Source organism: Poromitra crassiceps (genome assembly GCF_964638095.1).
Source record: "Poromitra crassiceps genome assembly, chromosome: 2".
Lineage (NCBI taxonomy): Eukaryota > Metazoa > Chordata > Actinopteri > Beryciformes > Melamphaidae > Poromitra > Poromitra crassiceps.
The window spans coordinates 4,824,287-4,842,131 of record NC_139624.1 but is presented as its reverse complement, the minus strand read 5'-3'; the positions used below and the strand labels follow the sequence as shown (position 1 = coordinate 4,842,131).

Below are 17,845 nucleotides of genomic sequence, written 5' to 3'. Positions count from 1 at the left end.
CATGGGACTACAGGTGGAAACTAGCCCTTGGGCTAAAACCTGGCATATTTACTGTACGGCTGTACTGTCCATTAATGTGCAATGTCCCATCTTCTAAATAAATGAATCTGAATCTGAACGTGCTTCCAACCAAACTGTTAGCATATAACGAGAGATGTTCGCGAGAGTAGAAAGCCCCTGGAAGTAGCGAGGAAAGACATTTTCTTTTTTGTTTACGGTCTGTTGCCAGGCAGAGCGAAACGCTTTACGGCAGGCTGCCGTAAACCGTTTCGTTTCACTTTCGCGTCTTTCCGTCCCGGGGTTGAGGCTCTATAAACAACAACATACAGTAGCAATTGCCGATTCACTGGGCTTTGGTCTCATCTGCTGTTATAGGTCAGATGTGAGGCATCACTATTACATTTAGACAGTTTCATAACAAGTGAACATGTTGCTCGTAGTTGACGGGGGTGTGTCACGTGAGTCGGGTCTCTGTGAGCCTCCTACAGTCAAACATCAAAGAAGAAGAAGAAAATACTCCAGCCCAGCCTATTAGCTGCTGTTAAGCCTCCACAAAGTAAATCAGATTTCAAAATCTGCGTTATTTTAAACGGACCTCACAACGGGGGGATCTATATTGTTACGTGTCTACTAACAACATCATCATAAAGATAACACTGTTTCTGATAGTTTGCTAAATTACTACTTGCTAATCTGCTAGCGAGCTATCTGCCGAGCTTCTTCTTCTGCAGCTTTCCGGCAGACTAGATGCCTTGCATTGCCACATCTATCAGTCGGAAAGTATTACTGTTCTTATTTATCCAATGTATTTATCATTATTTCACTCGAAATGGGGTCATAATTTAGAAAACGGAGACCATGTGAGCATGAAAAATACTTGAAATTGTTTTTTCAGACCATAAACTCATTTGAAAAATGTTTATTTAAGACATAGACCGAGAGAGAAGTCGGGTAATTTTTCCATAGAGAAATGTTGAATAATTTCCTTTTGGACTGTAACGTGCACCCCCCGCCCCTGGCTTCATAGATTCCACCAAAGATATGGCCACTGGTACGGAAGTACAGCTTGTTTGCAGTGTACATGCCTGAAAATTGCCCCCCGAGGGACTAATAAAGTTCTTTGAATTGAATTGAATACGAACACAACTTACTACTTAGCCTATATAAGCCCCAAAGCAGGAGTTTGCCCAGCAGCCAAAAAAGTGAAAATCATTTTTTTCCCCCTAATTTTGATTATTTATCTACACTATAATGACAGGAGTGTCCTTCGCGTATCTCGAGAACCGTTTGTCGGATCGACTTCAAACTTGGCAAGTGTGCCAAGGGGCATCTGATGGAGTGCAGTGCCCTATTTTTGTGCAATTCAGCATAGCGCCACCTACTGGCAACAAAAAAATTGGTTTATCTCAAGAACCGTTCATCTGATCGACTTCAAATTTGGGGAGTGCGCTGATGGGAACTCGACAATACAGTACAGAATTTCGGGCAGTTCGGCACAGCGCCTTCTACTGGCAACACAAAGAGTGGTTTATCTTGAGAACCATTCATCTGATCGACTTCAAACTCAGGGAGTACGCTTAGTGGGACCCAATGGAGTGCAGGGAACTGAATTCCATGCATTTCGGCATAGCACCACCTACTGGCAACACAAAAAGCGGTTTATCTCGATAGCCATTCATCTGATCGACTTCAAACTTGGAAGAATGCACTGCTGGGATCGTGACATAGAGCAGTGCCGACTTTTGTGCAATTCCGCACAGCGCCACCTACTGGCAACACAAAAGCGGTTTATCTTGAGAACCGTTCATCTGATTGACTTCAAACTTGGGGAGTGCGCTTTCTGGAGTGCGGTGCCGCATCTCATACAATTTGGACTTATGCATAGTCATAGTGCCACCTACTGGCAACACAAAAAGCAGTTTATCTCGAGAACCATTCATCCGATCAACTTCAAACTTGGCAGGAGCATTGCTGGGAACCCAAATTGCAGTGGTAAACTTTGTGCAATTCAACCAATAAGATCACAACTTTCATGTATCTCCAGGACTGTCCGTTCGAGCGCCCACGGGGTGGTGGATGGGGGAACGGATACTGCACTAGTTATAAATAATATGTACAGTGATGTTCCCTTTAGATTTGGTTGTTTTCCTTTAATTATGCATATGTAATGTTACACAAATATACAAATTAGGCACATCATTTGGATCAGTAACTGAATGTAGCAAATGTATGTTTCTCCATATTTTGTGTAAAGCCACATAGAATACATGATAGGGAGAGGAGAATTTATGATAACATTTCACTCAGACCAAAACTAAAAAATGAATTGATTTTGATAATTTTTTATTTTTGGCCAGATTGAAATGTTATATGGTCTCTCCTGATTCTAAATAAGTGTAATCTACGAAATGTAGATGGAAAAATGAATGGCAGATGAAATCCCTTGGCTCGTATGCTTCATATGCCTGAAGAGGGAGTGACTTTGGCCCTCTATTCATTGGGATTGCATCAGTGCACGTAGTTCTTCTTTAAAACAAAAGGGCGCACGTGGTTTCATATGCAGTGAAGGTCTGCTCAGTGTTGACAGTAGTGTGGCTGTTCAAAGTTACAATACTTTAAAATGTTCCGGAGTTGCATCGCTCGTGGGCCAGGCAGTCAAACCAAGCAGAAGGCGGACTTGTTTTGATGCCGTTTCATGTAACGTTAGTGAGTTGGGTGGCTGGCTGATATTAGCGGATGTGTAGTGAACAGTAACCGGCTGGTATTAGCGATCTTTAACTCGGGCACACACGCAGCCCTACTCCTCACTGCTTCACAGACTCACCAAGCTGTTTTGTCCAAGCAGTCTGCTGAGGTGTTTTTGAAGCAGACTGCGACGGTGCCCAATGCTTCTCCCTGTGATTCTCCTGCAGACATTATTTTTCTCAGATTAGAGGCGGGCCAGGCGGCCGCCTCCCCACGTGCATCTCAAAGAATCACCGTGCATTTCATCGATCACGTGTCTTGAAACGTGTCGTGTGTGTGTGTGAGCGAGCAGGCGCGCGAGAGAGAGAGAGAGACAGAGAGTGTGATGTGGCGGCCAAAATCCTGTCATGGCGGTGCGCAACTAAAATATCAATGTATGAGAAACACTGATAAGGTTTTACATTGAAACTTCTCTTTTTTTCACCTTCCTTTCTTCTTCCGCAAACAAAAGACCAGACAAGGGGCTAACAACGACAGTGCCATTTGCACATTTTTATCAGACACATTCTCTATGAGAAGTAGCTATATTACGAAAGTATGTAATTGGTGAGCGAAACGCTGCTGTTTCATGAAATCGGGTCTCATACAGGCGCAGAACATACATGTTAGTTTAGCGTCGTCGGCTGTAGCATTTGCAGTGTGTTCAAGTGCAACTTTTTGGTTCTGAAAAAACAGACGGTGCGACGATGTAACAGTCTGCCTTCGTTCCCGCTGGTGATTTCAAGTGTTCTTGGTGTGTACAGTTTTTTTTTCTTCTGATTTCCCCGCCATTTTCTCCCCAATTGTACTTGGCCAATTTTCCCTGGTTGCTGCTTCACCCTCTGCCAATCTTGGGAGAGCTGTAGACTAGCACCATGCTTCCTCCGACACATTCACCTGATAGCTGGGAGCTTCACCGGCAGGATGTAGCACGTGGGAGGATCACGCGATTCCCACCAGTTCCCTTCCACCCCGACCAGGCACCCCGACCGACCAGAGGAGGCGATAGTGCAGCGACCAGGACACATACCCCCCAATCCGGCTTCCCGATAACATAACGGAGATAACACGGGGGCGCAAACCTGTGACCCTCGCGTTGATAGGCAGGGAATCTACCGCTACACTACCCGGACGCCTGGTGTGTCTAGGGTTTTAAATGAAATCAATTTTGAGATGCCAATCCTGTTATTGAGCAGATCAGAAACCCTGGACCGGACTCACAGTGGATCGCAGGTGTAGTGGCTTGTCCACCGGCTGGACGGTTCTCCTCGGAGCCTCGTCTGGTTCCAGAAGAGCAGCGGCAGCCAGGTTCTGAGGAGAACAGAGGGGAAAGTCTTCATAGGATCAAATCTGTCAAGTCACAGGCTTCAAACGAGGTTCAACAGCTAGGATAATCCTCTACATTCTAGCCTTGGGGGAATATTAAAAAAATATATATATTGCGATGGTGACCCAACAAAAAGATCACAATATATACTATCGCCCATGTTCCTGGGTTACTTCTGTTATTTTATTTTGTTGTATTTTATTACATCTTCTACATTAGATCAAATAGAAATGTGATCTTACAACCGCCATTTTGGTGTCATTTCATTCCTGCTCTTTCCAGGACAACAGACTGATTGTGGGAATGGGAACTCACTTAAAAAAAAGAGAGAAGGTTTTCACTACAACAATATTCTTTTTCTTCTTCTTCTTCTTATTATTTTCTTACTACCCTACAGCACCAGTAGAAAGGGACATGGGAAAGTGACATCATATCCTGTGTATTGATGAATGCAGAGCGACTGTATCTCTGGAATATGGACGTGCATTTGAGCACCTCTCTACATCAACATACCATCTGGAGCTTCTGCAGCTCACTCAGCGCCTGCTTGTTCCCCGGCTCCAGCTTCAGCAGCTCCTCAAAATCTGACACACACACACACACACACACACACACACACACACACACACACGTTACATTACATAATGATAGAAATAGAAAAAAGGGAGAGACTTGTTTTATTGTTTGAATCTGCTTAAAGGGGGACTAAACCCCCCAGATTTGTGGCAAAACGGTATTCTCCTTCATTTGAAAATTCTGCAGGCAAGTCCCTTGTACCCTGGCAGAATTCCTAGCCCATAAACTAACTACCGGTAATAACTTAGCCAATAAGTATATAACACACAAAATAAAACAAATAATAAAACAGTAATGTCTTCATTTGGTGTAGAATGCAGAAGGACATGTAACTGGTTCGTTAAACTCGCATTCCAGGAATATCGTATTTACCGCACTGCTCCAAAGTTAACGTAAGTGGCTCGCGCCAGAGAGCCTGGTTGTACCAGAACCCACTCGCTTTAGTGCCAGAACACACTCGATTTGGGGGCAGAACACGCCAGGATTGGCCAACGCCAACTCCAGCTGATCAGAACTGTCAAATCAAATCATAGACAGAGACGCTATGGCCCGCCTCCCAACCCCTCTTTATTTTTTTGCATGACAGGCAGTATTTTCAGTGTATCAGAGATAGAGAACGTTATAAATATTGCCACGTTATAAACAACTAACGCTGGTGGTCCGAATGGAAACAGTGTTACTCGAAATGGTTAAAAGTTATATCAATTTGGTCATTCAGTGGCGTTTTACTGCCATGTAACATAACTAACTAGCTGCTAACATTAGCCACAGTAGCAATTACCCATAATGCCTTGCGTTGCTAAAGGGCTTGCATTAAAAACGGGTCCATTGGAGTGAATGGAGATGTTGCAACTCTCCTGGCGTGAACTACAGTAATGATCATATGAAAAAAACATTTTTCACACGAGTGGGAAAGGCCGGAGTTGGCCGTGACGTGACACACAACCGTGACGTGACACACAACCAGGAAGAGGGCCCCAAAAAAAAAAGGTTTCAACCCATAGAGAGCACTTTTCCTGGTGAAAATGATGAATTTTGTACAATATGTAACAGTTTGGTCTCAAATGTGGAGATTTTGACCAGAATCCTTCACACACCACACCAAAAGCCATATTCACCTTATGTAGCCACGCCCATTTAACCCGGTTGTGTGGTCGTGTCACGACTTCCGCCTAAAAAAAAGAAAAAGAAAAAGGCTGGCTGCTCCAATATCATCTAACTCTGAATTAACTAATAATTTATCCAATTGTATGTAACATACATGTAAAAGCAAACGGCAATGTCTAAGAATCCAATGCCATGTAACTGGCTCGTTAATTCTCGCATTCCAGGGAATTATGTTAACGTCTGCAGGTCTTATAGACGTAAGTGGCTCGCGCTGCTATCGCGCTGCCTCGGAGGAGAGAAAACCATCTCAAGCTTTCTTTGTTGGAGTCCAGGTATGTTTTACAAGAAAGTGCTCGTCATTGTCGACGATAACGTTATCTGACCTGGCTAACAGTGGATACTCCGCTTGCTTGCTGTGTACCGAGCTCAAAGTAGTAGGCTACCCCCTGCACTGTCCGCTACAAAAACAACTCTCTTCTTCTGACGTTCTTTTGTATTTTGCGACGTGACCGCCGGAAGTGTTAACACAACCCGGAAGAATTTGGCCCACTGTATGAACACAAGGTGAATAGGTTAAAAGCTGAAAAAAAAGTGTTTTGGGGTTTAGTCCTGCTTCAATCAAACTCTTGTCTCTCACTCGCCCCCCATCTATTTACAATTATTAATATTATTATAAACATAATTATATTTGTTCCATCATCAGAAGTTTCTTCTGACTAGATTTGGGTGTTCCACTTGTTCAGACTGAAAGGGTTAATAAACACAAAGACACAAGAGATTCCCTTCAGAACAATTCAAATTAGTGTGCGAGTAGACTCTCTCGTAACGGACAAGCCCGTCTTTTATTGTCACACGAACACCACAACACATGCATGCGGCCACAACACACTCATGCTGACGGTGGCCGGTGAAAAGTGTCCTCTGCATTTAACCCATCCAGGCATGTCCTTTCCTCCGAGGGGCAGGCCAGGAGCAGTGGTCGCTTTCTCGTACAGCGCCCGGGGACCAACTTCGGATGTTGTCGTCACTGGTCGGATGACGATGACGATCTGATCTTCTGCATGTTTTTAGTGGGGGGGTTCTATACGGAGGAACCCCCTGGGGGAGCACGGGGAGAACATGCAAACTCCACACAGAGAGAAAGGCCCTTACGACGAGATAACCCACCTGGGCAGTAGGCACTGAAGATATGGGGGGGAACACAACCACAGCGCCCACAGTGTCCCAGGCGAGAATCGAACTCAGGACCTTCTGACTGTGAGGCGACAGCGATACCGACTGCGCCACCGTACCACTGGTACGGTGCATTTTATAGGACATATTTTGATATTTAGAAACGTTGCATTCAACTATTTTTGAAATGCATCTTCGCTTTACTTTTTTCCTTTACATGTGCCTAACTCAACTGGGGGTTCACACACTGGGGCAATTTTTGCAAATTTGTGTGACGGGATGACATACAAAGTCAATGCCAACACACCAGTAGATATGATTTCACCCCAGGCGGCCTGAATGACGCGATTTTCGCCTCATTGCCCATTTGCTCGAGTTGACATTTTTCAACTTTGGCGAATAACTCACTTCTTCCCACCTTGGTGTGAATGCATGCTAAGCCTTTTGCACAGTAGCCTACCATATATAGTCAAAAATGTGCTGTGTCAGCGTTCCTTTATGTGCTACAAGTGATTTTCAGATCCGCAGCACTGACACACACACACACACACACACACCTTGTTTAGCCTGGGCCAGCTTGCCTAATGCCACCCTGGCGGTGGCGCGCCGGGCGAAGGCCTTGGCGTAGGTTCTGTCCAGAGAGATAGCTGCACTGCAGTCTGACTCCGCCTCCTCATACCTGCACCAATCACAACCAGAATGTATATATATAGTATAGTATGGTACTGCATTTATCAGTATTACATAGCCAAAGCTTACCTCTTATCAGCTTTGTGATCTTAATTTGCTGTGAAATACCAAGATGACGGCCTACAGAGTGCCTAATGGATTAGTTTTTGTAGCCCTGCAATATTCATTTTAGTCCTATTTAGAACATGGGGTAGTGGTGCACTCTTGTGGCCGAAATGAGTATTACAACAAACGCTTCGAGAAATGAGCCTGCCAAAAACATGTTTTTCCTTTCTTGTTTGCACCTGGCAGAACTCCCCCCACCCGCCAATCCGTTTCACAGATGTGCAGGGGGGGGGGGGGGGTTCTTAAGTCATAAACACAGAAGACTAAACTATTTGGATCAGACTTAGAAAATGTATCACCAGCCCCCAATGCCTCTCAGGGCTTGTGTAAAAAGAAAAAGAAGAAAATACAACAATATCATATCTGCCTTCAAACCCTCAGGTTGGTGGAGCTCCAACTGTAAACAGACAGGTCTGTGGAGCACTCACCTCTCCAGCTTGAGGAAGGCCATGGCTCTGTTGGCGGGCAGCAGAGCGTTCAGCACGTCTGCCTCCATGCCTCTGCTGTAACACTCGGCCGCCGCCTCGTAACGCCCCTCTTTGAAGTAGGCGTTCCCCTGAAACACAGAGACACACCAAGACAGATGCCACCGTGAGGCCAAATGTATGACTAGGACTATTACACTTCTCAGTTTCAGCCCTATGCAACGGGACCGCGAAAAAGGCCGTTGGGTGGGGCCGACAATTTATGCTAATTGCTCAGGTCGGGTAGGACTCGGGCCGTGCAACAACAACAACAAAAAGAGTGTATTTACAGTAGGCTAATCTGCATTTTTATATTTGAGCACTGAACGCTGTCCATGGTGCTGATTGCTAATTTTGGAGTCAATCAATTGTCAAGACTTTCTCTACTTCTTTAAATGTAGCTATTTATTTGATTCATTAAACATCTCCTGCTTGCTGTAACTATACGGCGAATTAGGCTACCACAACGTTAGGGAAGGCTTTTGACCAATGGGATATAGTAAAACAGAGGGGTAGCACCCCCGTTGTGCTATGTGATTTGAGCCACCACCTGCGTAAATTGCTGAGCCTTTTCTGGCAATAACCGACGCGAGCTTCCCCCCTCCTTTGGGTTCGGTCGGTCTCAGGCTCAGTAGAGTACCTACTCACCGCGAGGGGCGACATATTTTTGTAGGCTTGCCCAGAAATCGCCGCCATGCTGGTTCGTCAGGGGAAGAGTGAATGGGATTTTTGTATGGGGATGAAATAAAGTCTGTGGTTAACAATAAGCTTATGAAACAGCAAAGTTTTTGTTCAGCAAGAAAACAAGCACCACTTTTATGACTTTTGAAGCGTTTTATGAAAATCGTGTTTAAAAAAAGAACACATTTACACTTACACAAAACAATTTAAATTTACAATTTAGACAAAAGTCATAAAGGTGGTCCTCGTTTGTGAAGATTATCTTGCTGAACACAAACTTCGCTGTTTCATAATCTTTTGTTAAGCACAGATCTTATTTCATGCATTTACCTCAAACACCCATACTAAAATCCCATTGACTTTTCCCCTTACGAACCAGCATGGCGGCGATTTGCTATTTCCAGACTCATTCCTGCGGTAGTCTATTGGATGTGATGATCTTGGGGGAGCTGGGCTCGGCTTCAACTCACCCGGGTCGGTTCGGGTTTGAATTGTCAGGCCCATTGAGAACTCGAATGTCCTCTACGGGCTTCCATAGCTGCTACCTGTCTGACTCACTCTGTCTTTGTGGACGACCGCCTCCTGTCTCCTCTGCTGCTCCTCCACCAGTCTCTGCTGAGAGGGCTCCACCGCAGCTGCCTCCTCCTTCACCTCCGTGGCCGCTGGTTGCTCCGCCTCAGGCTGGACGGCGGTTTCGCCCACACGCTCCAACACCTGACACCACAGAAGAAGAGGAAGGACATGAGACCAGACAGAAGGGCAGCGGTAGATTCCTGCCTAACAACACGAGGGTCGCAGGTTCGAGCCCCCGTGTTGCCTTCGGCTTGGTCGGTGTCTAAACAGACACAATTTTCTTCTCGTTAACTCATTGAGTGCCAAGGACGTCGATCGACGTCAAAGTAAATAGTGACGTTGAGTGCCAATGACATCGATCGACGTCAAATGCGTTTTTTGACGGTGGGACGTGGATCAAAGCCTCCTGCATCTCCTGTACAAATATTGTAGCTATTGAAGGTGTATAACCTATTTTACGGACTCATTAGGTGGCGACAGTGCTCTCCAGATTAGAGAAAGGTCAGGAAAACAACAGGAAAAAGCCCCGTGATGAAAAAGAAACCGCTCATGCTGCAGCCAGAGAGATTGCTCTGACTGGAGCTGACATTGGCTGCGAACAGCAGTCAATCCGCGCCCACAACTGAGCCCCTCTGCCTCTGTCTGCATAGTTTCTCCACACGATTAGCCACCAGAAAAGCAGGACCCGACGCCGAAGGGCCAAACCATTCGCAGCAGTCCGGTGTGGCTTTTCCGTGTCGCACTGGGAGCCGGCGCACAAAAACGGAGCACTCCGAAAATAGACGCTGGGTGCGTGAGGCTGTGTGTTAGTGTGGGGAGGAGTTTGCAGCTGAGGGGGGGAGAGGGGAATGGGGCACGCAGGGCACCACACAACTACACCACGTCACTACATCAGAAAATATTAGCTTCAGACTCAGTGAATGTGCTTGAAATGCTTCATTTCACAAAAGGCGGAATAACTCAGCTTCTAATTTGAAAAGCCTGTTTTTGCTCAAAACAACCTATCTTCTCCGGCTGATAACTAAAGAACGGAAAATGGTATCAATGAACTTTTTTTTGCTGATGATACAGTAGAGTCTCCTTGTTCTTTGTGCGTGTTCGGTGTTTACATAGTAATATCACACAATATTCTGTGGGCCTCGAGAAATAACTGAAAACGCCCTGAAACTCTGGCACTGGGAGCGTCCGTTCTCCAAAAGTGGCTGGCACTCAATGGGTTAAAGGGAAGTATTTTCCAAGACACACTGAGCCAGATGTGTTCACATCCATGTCCCATTCAACACACTGAGCCAGATGTGTTCACATCCATGTCCCATTCAACACACTGAGCCAGATGTGTTCACATCCATGTCCCATTCAACACACTGAGCCATATGTGTTCACATCCATGTCCCATTCAACACACTGAGCCAGATGTGTTCACATCCATGTCCCATTCAACACACTGAGCCAGATGTGTTCACATCCATGTCCCATTCATGCATCTTACTGACTTGACTTCTTCCCGTGTCTCCCATTTCCTGCAGGATGCTATGAACGTGGACACAGAATGGATCCTGACTCCAGTGGGAAGAGACCCACCACTACTATTACTATTATTAGTCCTGTTGATATTACAGCTGTTACTGTTACTACTGTGGTAAGTGTGCATTACGATTACTACTTATGCTCGTACTTATTATAGTTGTTAAAGGAAGGCGTTGCCGTTTTTCAACCAGATTTGTATCCTCACAATGTCAGTAGTATAGGCAGATGGACAGCCTTTACCTTCCCTCATTCTACCATACAGGGAGAGCTCCCTGTTCATTCTCAGGCAAAACTCTCCGTTTTGACGTGAAATGCGTCACAATGGAGATTCTGGATGCGGAAGATCTGCTTGAGGGCTGTCTACAACTCTCCCCAGATTGGCAGAAGGGGTGGAGCAACGACCAGGACAGCAGGGGGAATTGGCCAAGTACAATTGGGTAGAAAACGTGACAAAATCAGAAAGATGTCTTTTTATTAAAAAATATATAATAAAAATAAGATGAGAGGGAAGAAGAGTGACTGCAGACATGAGACTGAGCAGGAACGATGTCTCACCTCTTTGATCTTCTGCACTTCGCTCTGAGCCTCCTGGTTCTCCGGGTCCAGCTGGAGAACCGCCTCAAAGTCTGCAGAGAGTGGATTTGATTTAATTTAATTTGATTTATTCACAGACATAAAACATAAAAAAATAGAGTATCTACAGTTTTTTTTAATGAAGTGGATGTGCAGCTTAAGAAACCCGTCTAAGGATGTTAAAACCTCAGCACAACTTAAAGAATTAAAGCACAAAAATGGGGGGGGGGGGGGGGTACAAAAACAAACAAATAAATAGAAACAGCAAAAATACCACAATCTATGAAGTGAAAGGAATGTAAGGATTTAAATGAACCGATCAAACAGAAATACAAACGTAAATAAAGTAAAAAAATATACACAATCACTCGACTCTGTTTCCCCTCTGAGCACTTATTAACACCACTTAATTGTCTTTTTAAGCAAGTAGTGAGGGCGAGCTGTCTGGTTGGTTCGTTGATTATCAATTATGAACTTTTTGGGTTTTGTTTTTTTGCTTTGTTTGTTTGTTTTTTGGGGGGGGGGCTTGTAATGGAATTGGACAGTGGTGATAGTTCTTCTTGTCTTATCAAATTTTGTCTTTTGTGTTTCTATATTGACTCTATATTAACATTGAATTTCCCTGCATGGGAGAACTGCAACAATTAATCGATTAGTTGTCAACTATTAAATTAATTACCAACTATTTTGATAGTCGACTACTCTGGTTGAGTGATTTTTTCTCTGATTCCAGCTTCTTAAATGTGAATATTTTCTGGTTTCTTTACTCCTCTATGACAGTAACCTGAATATCTTTGGGTTGTGCACAAAACAAGACATTTGACGACGTCATCTTGAGCTTTGGGGAAACATTGATCCACATTTTTCACCATTTTCTGAAATTTTTTAGACCAGACAGATTAATTGAAAATTAAAATACTGGTTAGTAGCAGGTGTAGTGATGATCTTGCAGCATGGGGTGTGTGTGTGTGTGTGTGTGTGTGGTGACCTTGCAGTGCGGCGGTCTCTCTGTGCAGTGCGCGGCGAGCCGTTCCTCGCCGAATCAGCGCCTTCACGTAGTTACGGTCCAGAGCAAGAGCCAGGCTGCAGTCTGACTCTGCTACTGCAAACCTACACACACACAAAAACAAACACGCACGAGCACGCGAACACACACGCACGAGCACACACACACACACACACACACACAGTATCAATTTAATATCCTAAAGAAAACTAAATATCTAGCACTTTTCAATGCAATATGGTTTGAATCTATCTATCTTCTACTCTATATAAAATTTAGTATGTGGACTTTGTTTGTTTGTTTCCAGTTCTGTGTTCGGCCACAGCTATGCCGTTTTACGTACGATTGGGCTGAAACCTTCAGGGTGTGCAAAGGGCACCCGTGCGGGTGACCAGTGTTTTCCGCTAGGTCCGAGAACGTCCAGCTAGCTGAAAGTAGTAGCCGGCTAGGGGGGTCGCGGGGAAGAAAATTGTGTACATTTTAAAGTAAAATGCACCAATCTGGTGCACTTTGAGAGCAAAATGATAATGTCAGAAGGCTGGTGCTGTCTCCCTCTCTCTGTTCTGCTTTAGCTCAGGAGGTAGAGCGGGTCGGCCAATGACGCAAGGGTTGGCGGCTCGATCCCCGCTCCCTCCCAGCTGCTGTCGTTGTGTCCTTGGGCAAGACACTTAACCCTGCTTGCCTCGTATGATCGGTATGAATGTAGACATGAATGATGGTGGTCGGAGGGGCCGTTGAGCGCCGATGTGTGGCTGCCACGCCTTCGAACCACCGGTACGAATGGTGTGAACGAATAATGATTCTGTGAAGCGCTTTGAGCACTTGGAAAGGTGCTATATAAATCCAATCATTATTATTATTATTAATGATAAAAGAATGACGTTGTAACGTTAGTGAGATGGAGGAAGCAGCCTGTGGGCCATATAATCCACATCCCTCCAGTGCTTATCCTACATGATGTCATTATTATGAGGGGTAGCCTTAGCTTAGTTTATTTCCTTTACATTTTCATATGGTAATGTGACGGTTGAATGACGTCACACCCGTGTTGTCGTCGTTCCATTTAAACAGTGGGGAAACAGCCGGGGTTAGCTCTAGCCAGTAGAGATGCTGCGGGGTTAGCTCTAGCCAGTAGAGATGCTGCGGGGTTAGCTCTAGCCAGTAGAGATGCTGCGGGGTTAGCTCTAGCCAGTAGAGATGCTGCGGGGTTAGCTCTAGCCAGTAGAGATGCTGCGGGGTTAGCTCTAGCCAGGCCAGCCATTGTTGTTGTAACAGTTGATAACAATGCATTTCACGGTATTTTGCGGATACAAATACTGCAGCAACAGGTCCACACAGATAACACTAGGAGTTAGACAGTGCTGTGTGTACAGCTGACACAAGCCAGATGACAAAGCATGACAGTAGCCATGACACACTCTAAAGGGTTTTCCTTTTACAGTGTGTGTCACGGCTAGCATGACAGGTGATGATGATAACGTTACGTTAGTCAAGTCCGTTTAACGTAACATTACTTATTAGCGCTATTAATCACAAACGTGCGCGGTTATAGAACGACTGTTTTGTCAATCAAATGTGCTTCAAACCTTGGCATACTGTAGCCTATATAGCGGCGCACAAACCAAAACATTGGCCCATGTGTCTGACTGTGATGACATAACGTTACACAGAAAGGAGGGGGCTCTGCTCCGCTGCTGCTCGCTTCCAGGGATTTAAAGTGACAGTGATAAACGGTGACGGTCAAAAATTGACGGTCAAAAAGTAGTCGGCTGGAAATTGTTTAATGAACTAATTACGCATAGGGAAACCCCTGGACGGATCCGGATTTTTTTATTAGGCTAATTAGCTAATGATGTCATCAGTGATGATGTCATCAGTGATGATGTCAAAAGTGATGTCATAAGGGCACACACACACACACACACACACACACACACACACACACAAGAAGGCATTGTGACAAGACTGATCAGTGATGTCATAGGGGGCCACACACACACACACACACACACACACACACACAGATGATGTCATCAGTGATATCATAATGGGGCGCGCGCACACACACACACACACACACAAACAAACAAGGAGGCATTGACATCACTGATCCAATAGTGAGCAACAAACACACACACACACACACACACACACACACACACACACACACACACACACACACACACACACACGTGTGCGCCAATAGGGCAGGCGAGAGAGCAAGGTAAGAGCATCATGAGTTTGACTTCTATAATCAGTTTCAACTTCAATTCAATCACAACAAATTCAGAAAACAGAATTTAAATGCAGTCGTCTGCTGGAACAAATCTCATCACTTCCAATCTAAGTCATTTACACAAACACAAGATCTCAAGTCAAGACTTTAGAAACCTTTTCAAGTCATCAAAGTACAAGTCAGAGTCAAGTCCCAACTAATGCCAGGATCAGACTACACGATATTTTTTGTCGTTCACGATGTCACCATGTCAGACGAGGCCATCATACTGCCATAAATTCGTGACATGTCTTGGTCGGGAGACTGGCCACACTACAAGTGTATTCTCGCTTAACACCGACAGAGCATCGTATGCCACCGTCATCACGTCGTCAGCTGTCGTCAGCGAGTTCACAGGTCGTCGGGGAGGCGGACCTGTGAACGAAATCTCCCAGCATGCATTGAGGCCACTACATTGACAAGAAATAGCAACCAAATCAGCCTAAATAGGCTAAAGTGGTAGATAGAAATAATGTTTATGTTAGCACAACATGCAATTGTAAAACATTTCAATATTGGGCAAAACAAAACATTGAAATCCAAACACAACCCTATGTGAAACATGTATGTAATCCAGGTGCTATATATATCCCTTGCAGAATTAACGTTATTTGGATGAGTGACAGGCTCTACTGTGATGCACTGTGATGTCCGCTCCAGCCTCCAACTTACTTCATGTGCACGCCCACTATTTTCTTGCCAGCTGCTGCGAGACGAGAAGGAAGAGAAACGAACATGCAGCCGACTCTGCTGAGCTCATGTTATTTGTAGTGAGCAATGCCCATTGCCCAGGCGTTTAAACGCAAATTAAAACACCCTGGCCTTTTTATCTCTTTTATTCTTTTGAGCGGAGCGGAACGGAGCGGTGAGTGCGAGCGGGTGAAATCTGTATCGAGCGGGGAGCGGTCTCCCCAGGACCTGATACCTGTCTTCCGGGGTGTCACACTAGGCGAAACCATGTCCAAAAGACTGACATGCCAGTCTTTTCGTCAGGGCGTCGTGAGGCGTCCTAGACGTCCCGACTGGTCCCGACGCTGGTCTTTGATTATGTCACACTACAAGAGGTGAAGACGGCCGATCGTCGTCCCCGACGGTCATATTCGGGCCCGACGCTGATAATCTGTCGCGCACGACCAAATCGGTCTAATATCGGGCTGAATTTGTGTAGTCTGAACCAGGCATAAGTCACCAGAACCCAAGTCCAGTCTCAAGTCTTCTCTTCATGCAGCAAGTCAAGACTCAAGCTATTAATCAACTCTGATATGAAGTCTTACTTCCTGAGTCTGAGGAAGCAGGCGGCTCTGTTTGTAGGGAGGACAGGGTTGTACGGGTCGACGCTCATGGCTCTGGTGTAACACTCAATGGCGTCATCATATTTCCCTTCTTTGAAAAACGCGTTACCCTGGAAGGGGGGGGGGGGGGGGGGGACAGGGACAACATATGGAAATAAGGGATGATAATGAATCAATGATCGAAGATCGATAATCGATCGTTATGAATTTGATTGATAATCAGGTTCCCAGGCTATACATTCACCTTATAGTTACAGCAAACAGGAGATGTTGGATGAATAAAATAAATAGCTTCATTTTAACAAGTAGAGAAAGTCTTGAGAATTGATTGACTCCAAAATTAGCAATCAGCACCATGGACACTGGACAGCGCTGTGTGGTCACATGTAAAAATGCAGATTAGCCTACTGTAAATATGCACAGACTATTTTGAGGGTTTTTTGTGTGCAGCTCGACCCCTTCCAGATCTCTCCAATTAGCATAAATTGTCAGCCCGAACCCGGCCCGGCCCGACGGGCTTGTTTAAGTTGGGTAGCGCCGTCTGGTGTCTCACTGACCTGCTCCTTCTCAGCCTGCGATCTCTGCTGATCCACTGCAGCTTCCTCTGAGTCGGACTCGTTCCACTCCGCTCCACTCTCCTCTTTATCCACCGCTGAGAGAGCTTTATCCTGACACACACACACACACACACACACACACACACACACACACACACACACACACACACACACACACACACACACCTTAGTCCATTTGTCTATAGGTCAGCCACCTTCTGTTATCGTTCGTTAGCGCAAATCAGGAAGTAATGAAACCGCAACTCATAAAATCTCTTACGAGTCATTCCATGAGATTTCATTGTCGATTAATCGATTAGTTGTCTGGTCTATAAAATGTCAGAAATTGGTGAAAAATGTGGATCAGAGTTTCCCCAAAGCCCAAGATGACGTCCTCAAATGTCTTGTTTTGTCCACAACCCAAAGATAATCAGTTTACCGTCATACAGGAGTAAAGAAACCAGAAAACATTCACATTTAGGAAGCTGGATTCAGAGAATTTAGACTTTTTCCCCCTTAATAAAATACTCAAACCGATTAATCGAAAATCAATATAGTTGGTGTTTTATTTAATAGTTGACAACTAATGGATTAATGGATCAATCGTCGCAGGACATGGTTAGTGATCAATAGGATCAAAATAATCACTGAACAATCCCTTCAATAGTGTCAGATCAGATCAGCTGACTGACCACATCAAACTTGTCCCAGGATGGATAGTCGTATGCTTTGATCCTCGATGTCTGCTTGGCTTCTTCTGTCTTTACCAGCTTCTTCTTCTCTCTCTTCTTCATTTTGTATTCTCTGTTCCGCACGGGTGGGAGCACTTTCTACAACAGAGAGAGAGGGAGAAAGAGAGTGTGACTTAACCTGGGACTTGACTTGCCTTAATTAAGAACTCGACTAACTAAGGGCTCGACTTGACTTGACTTGTCCAAGAAGAATTACCTGGGACGTGCTTGAGACTTGGACCAAATGGCTGGTGGTGGAGTCTTGGGGACCCACCTGTCCATCCTGTGACGTCTCTCCTCCCTCCTCTCTGAGCTGCTGGTCTCTCCTCTTCATGTCGCCCTCCCAGCCGTCCAGCTCCTTCATGAAGCTCTGCAGGTCCTCTGCATTCTGACGCATCTGCAGCTGCAGCTCCACTGCCCTGCTCCCCCCTGCCTGGGACATCCCCACCTGAGAAACAAACACA

At 45.2% G+C, this 17,845-nt stretch overlaps 1 protein-coding gene across 3 annotated transcripts in view; it reads right to left on the bottom strand.

The window, feature by feature from the left end:
• Positions 1–17,845, bottom strand: part of rpap3 (RNA polymerase II associated protein 3) — a 33,546-nt gene that overhangs the window by 14,638 nt on the left and 1,063 nt on the right. For 2 of the 3 annotated variants that reach the window (XM_083660111.1, XM_083660112.1), the window contains exons 2-12: positions 17,599–17,829; positions 17,343–17,480; positions 16,651–16,761; positions 16,076–16,203; positions 12,509–12,630; positions 11,503–11,573; positions 9,406–9,561; positions 8,131–8,258; positions 7,465–7,586; positions 4,565–4,635; positions 3,946–4,035 (exon numbers count right to left, since the gene is read on the bottom strand). In XM_083660111.1, coding sequence (XP_083516237.1) covers positions 3,946–4,035; positions 4,565–4,635; positions 7,465–7,586; positions 8,131–8,258; positions 9,406–9,561; positions 11,503–11,573; positions 12,509–12,630; positions 16,076–16,203; positions 16,651–16,761; positions 17,343–17,480; positions 17,599–17,823 — 1,362 coding nt within the window. In that variant the 5' untranslated portion in view covers positions 17,824–17,829. Of the gene's footprint in view, positions 1–3,945; positions 4,036–4,564; positions 4,636–7,464; positions 7,587–8,130; positions 8,259–9,405; positions 9,562–11,502; positions 11,574–12,508; positions 12,631–16,075; positions 16,204–16,650; positions 16,762–17,342; positions 17,481–17,598; positions 17,830–17,845 lie in introns of those variants that run through there. The other variant, XM_083660113.1, reaches the window with a different exon arrangement.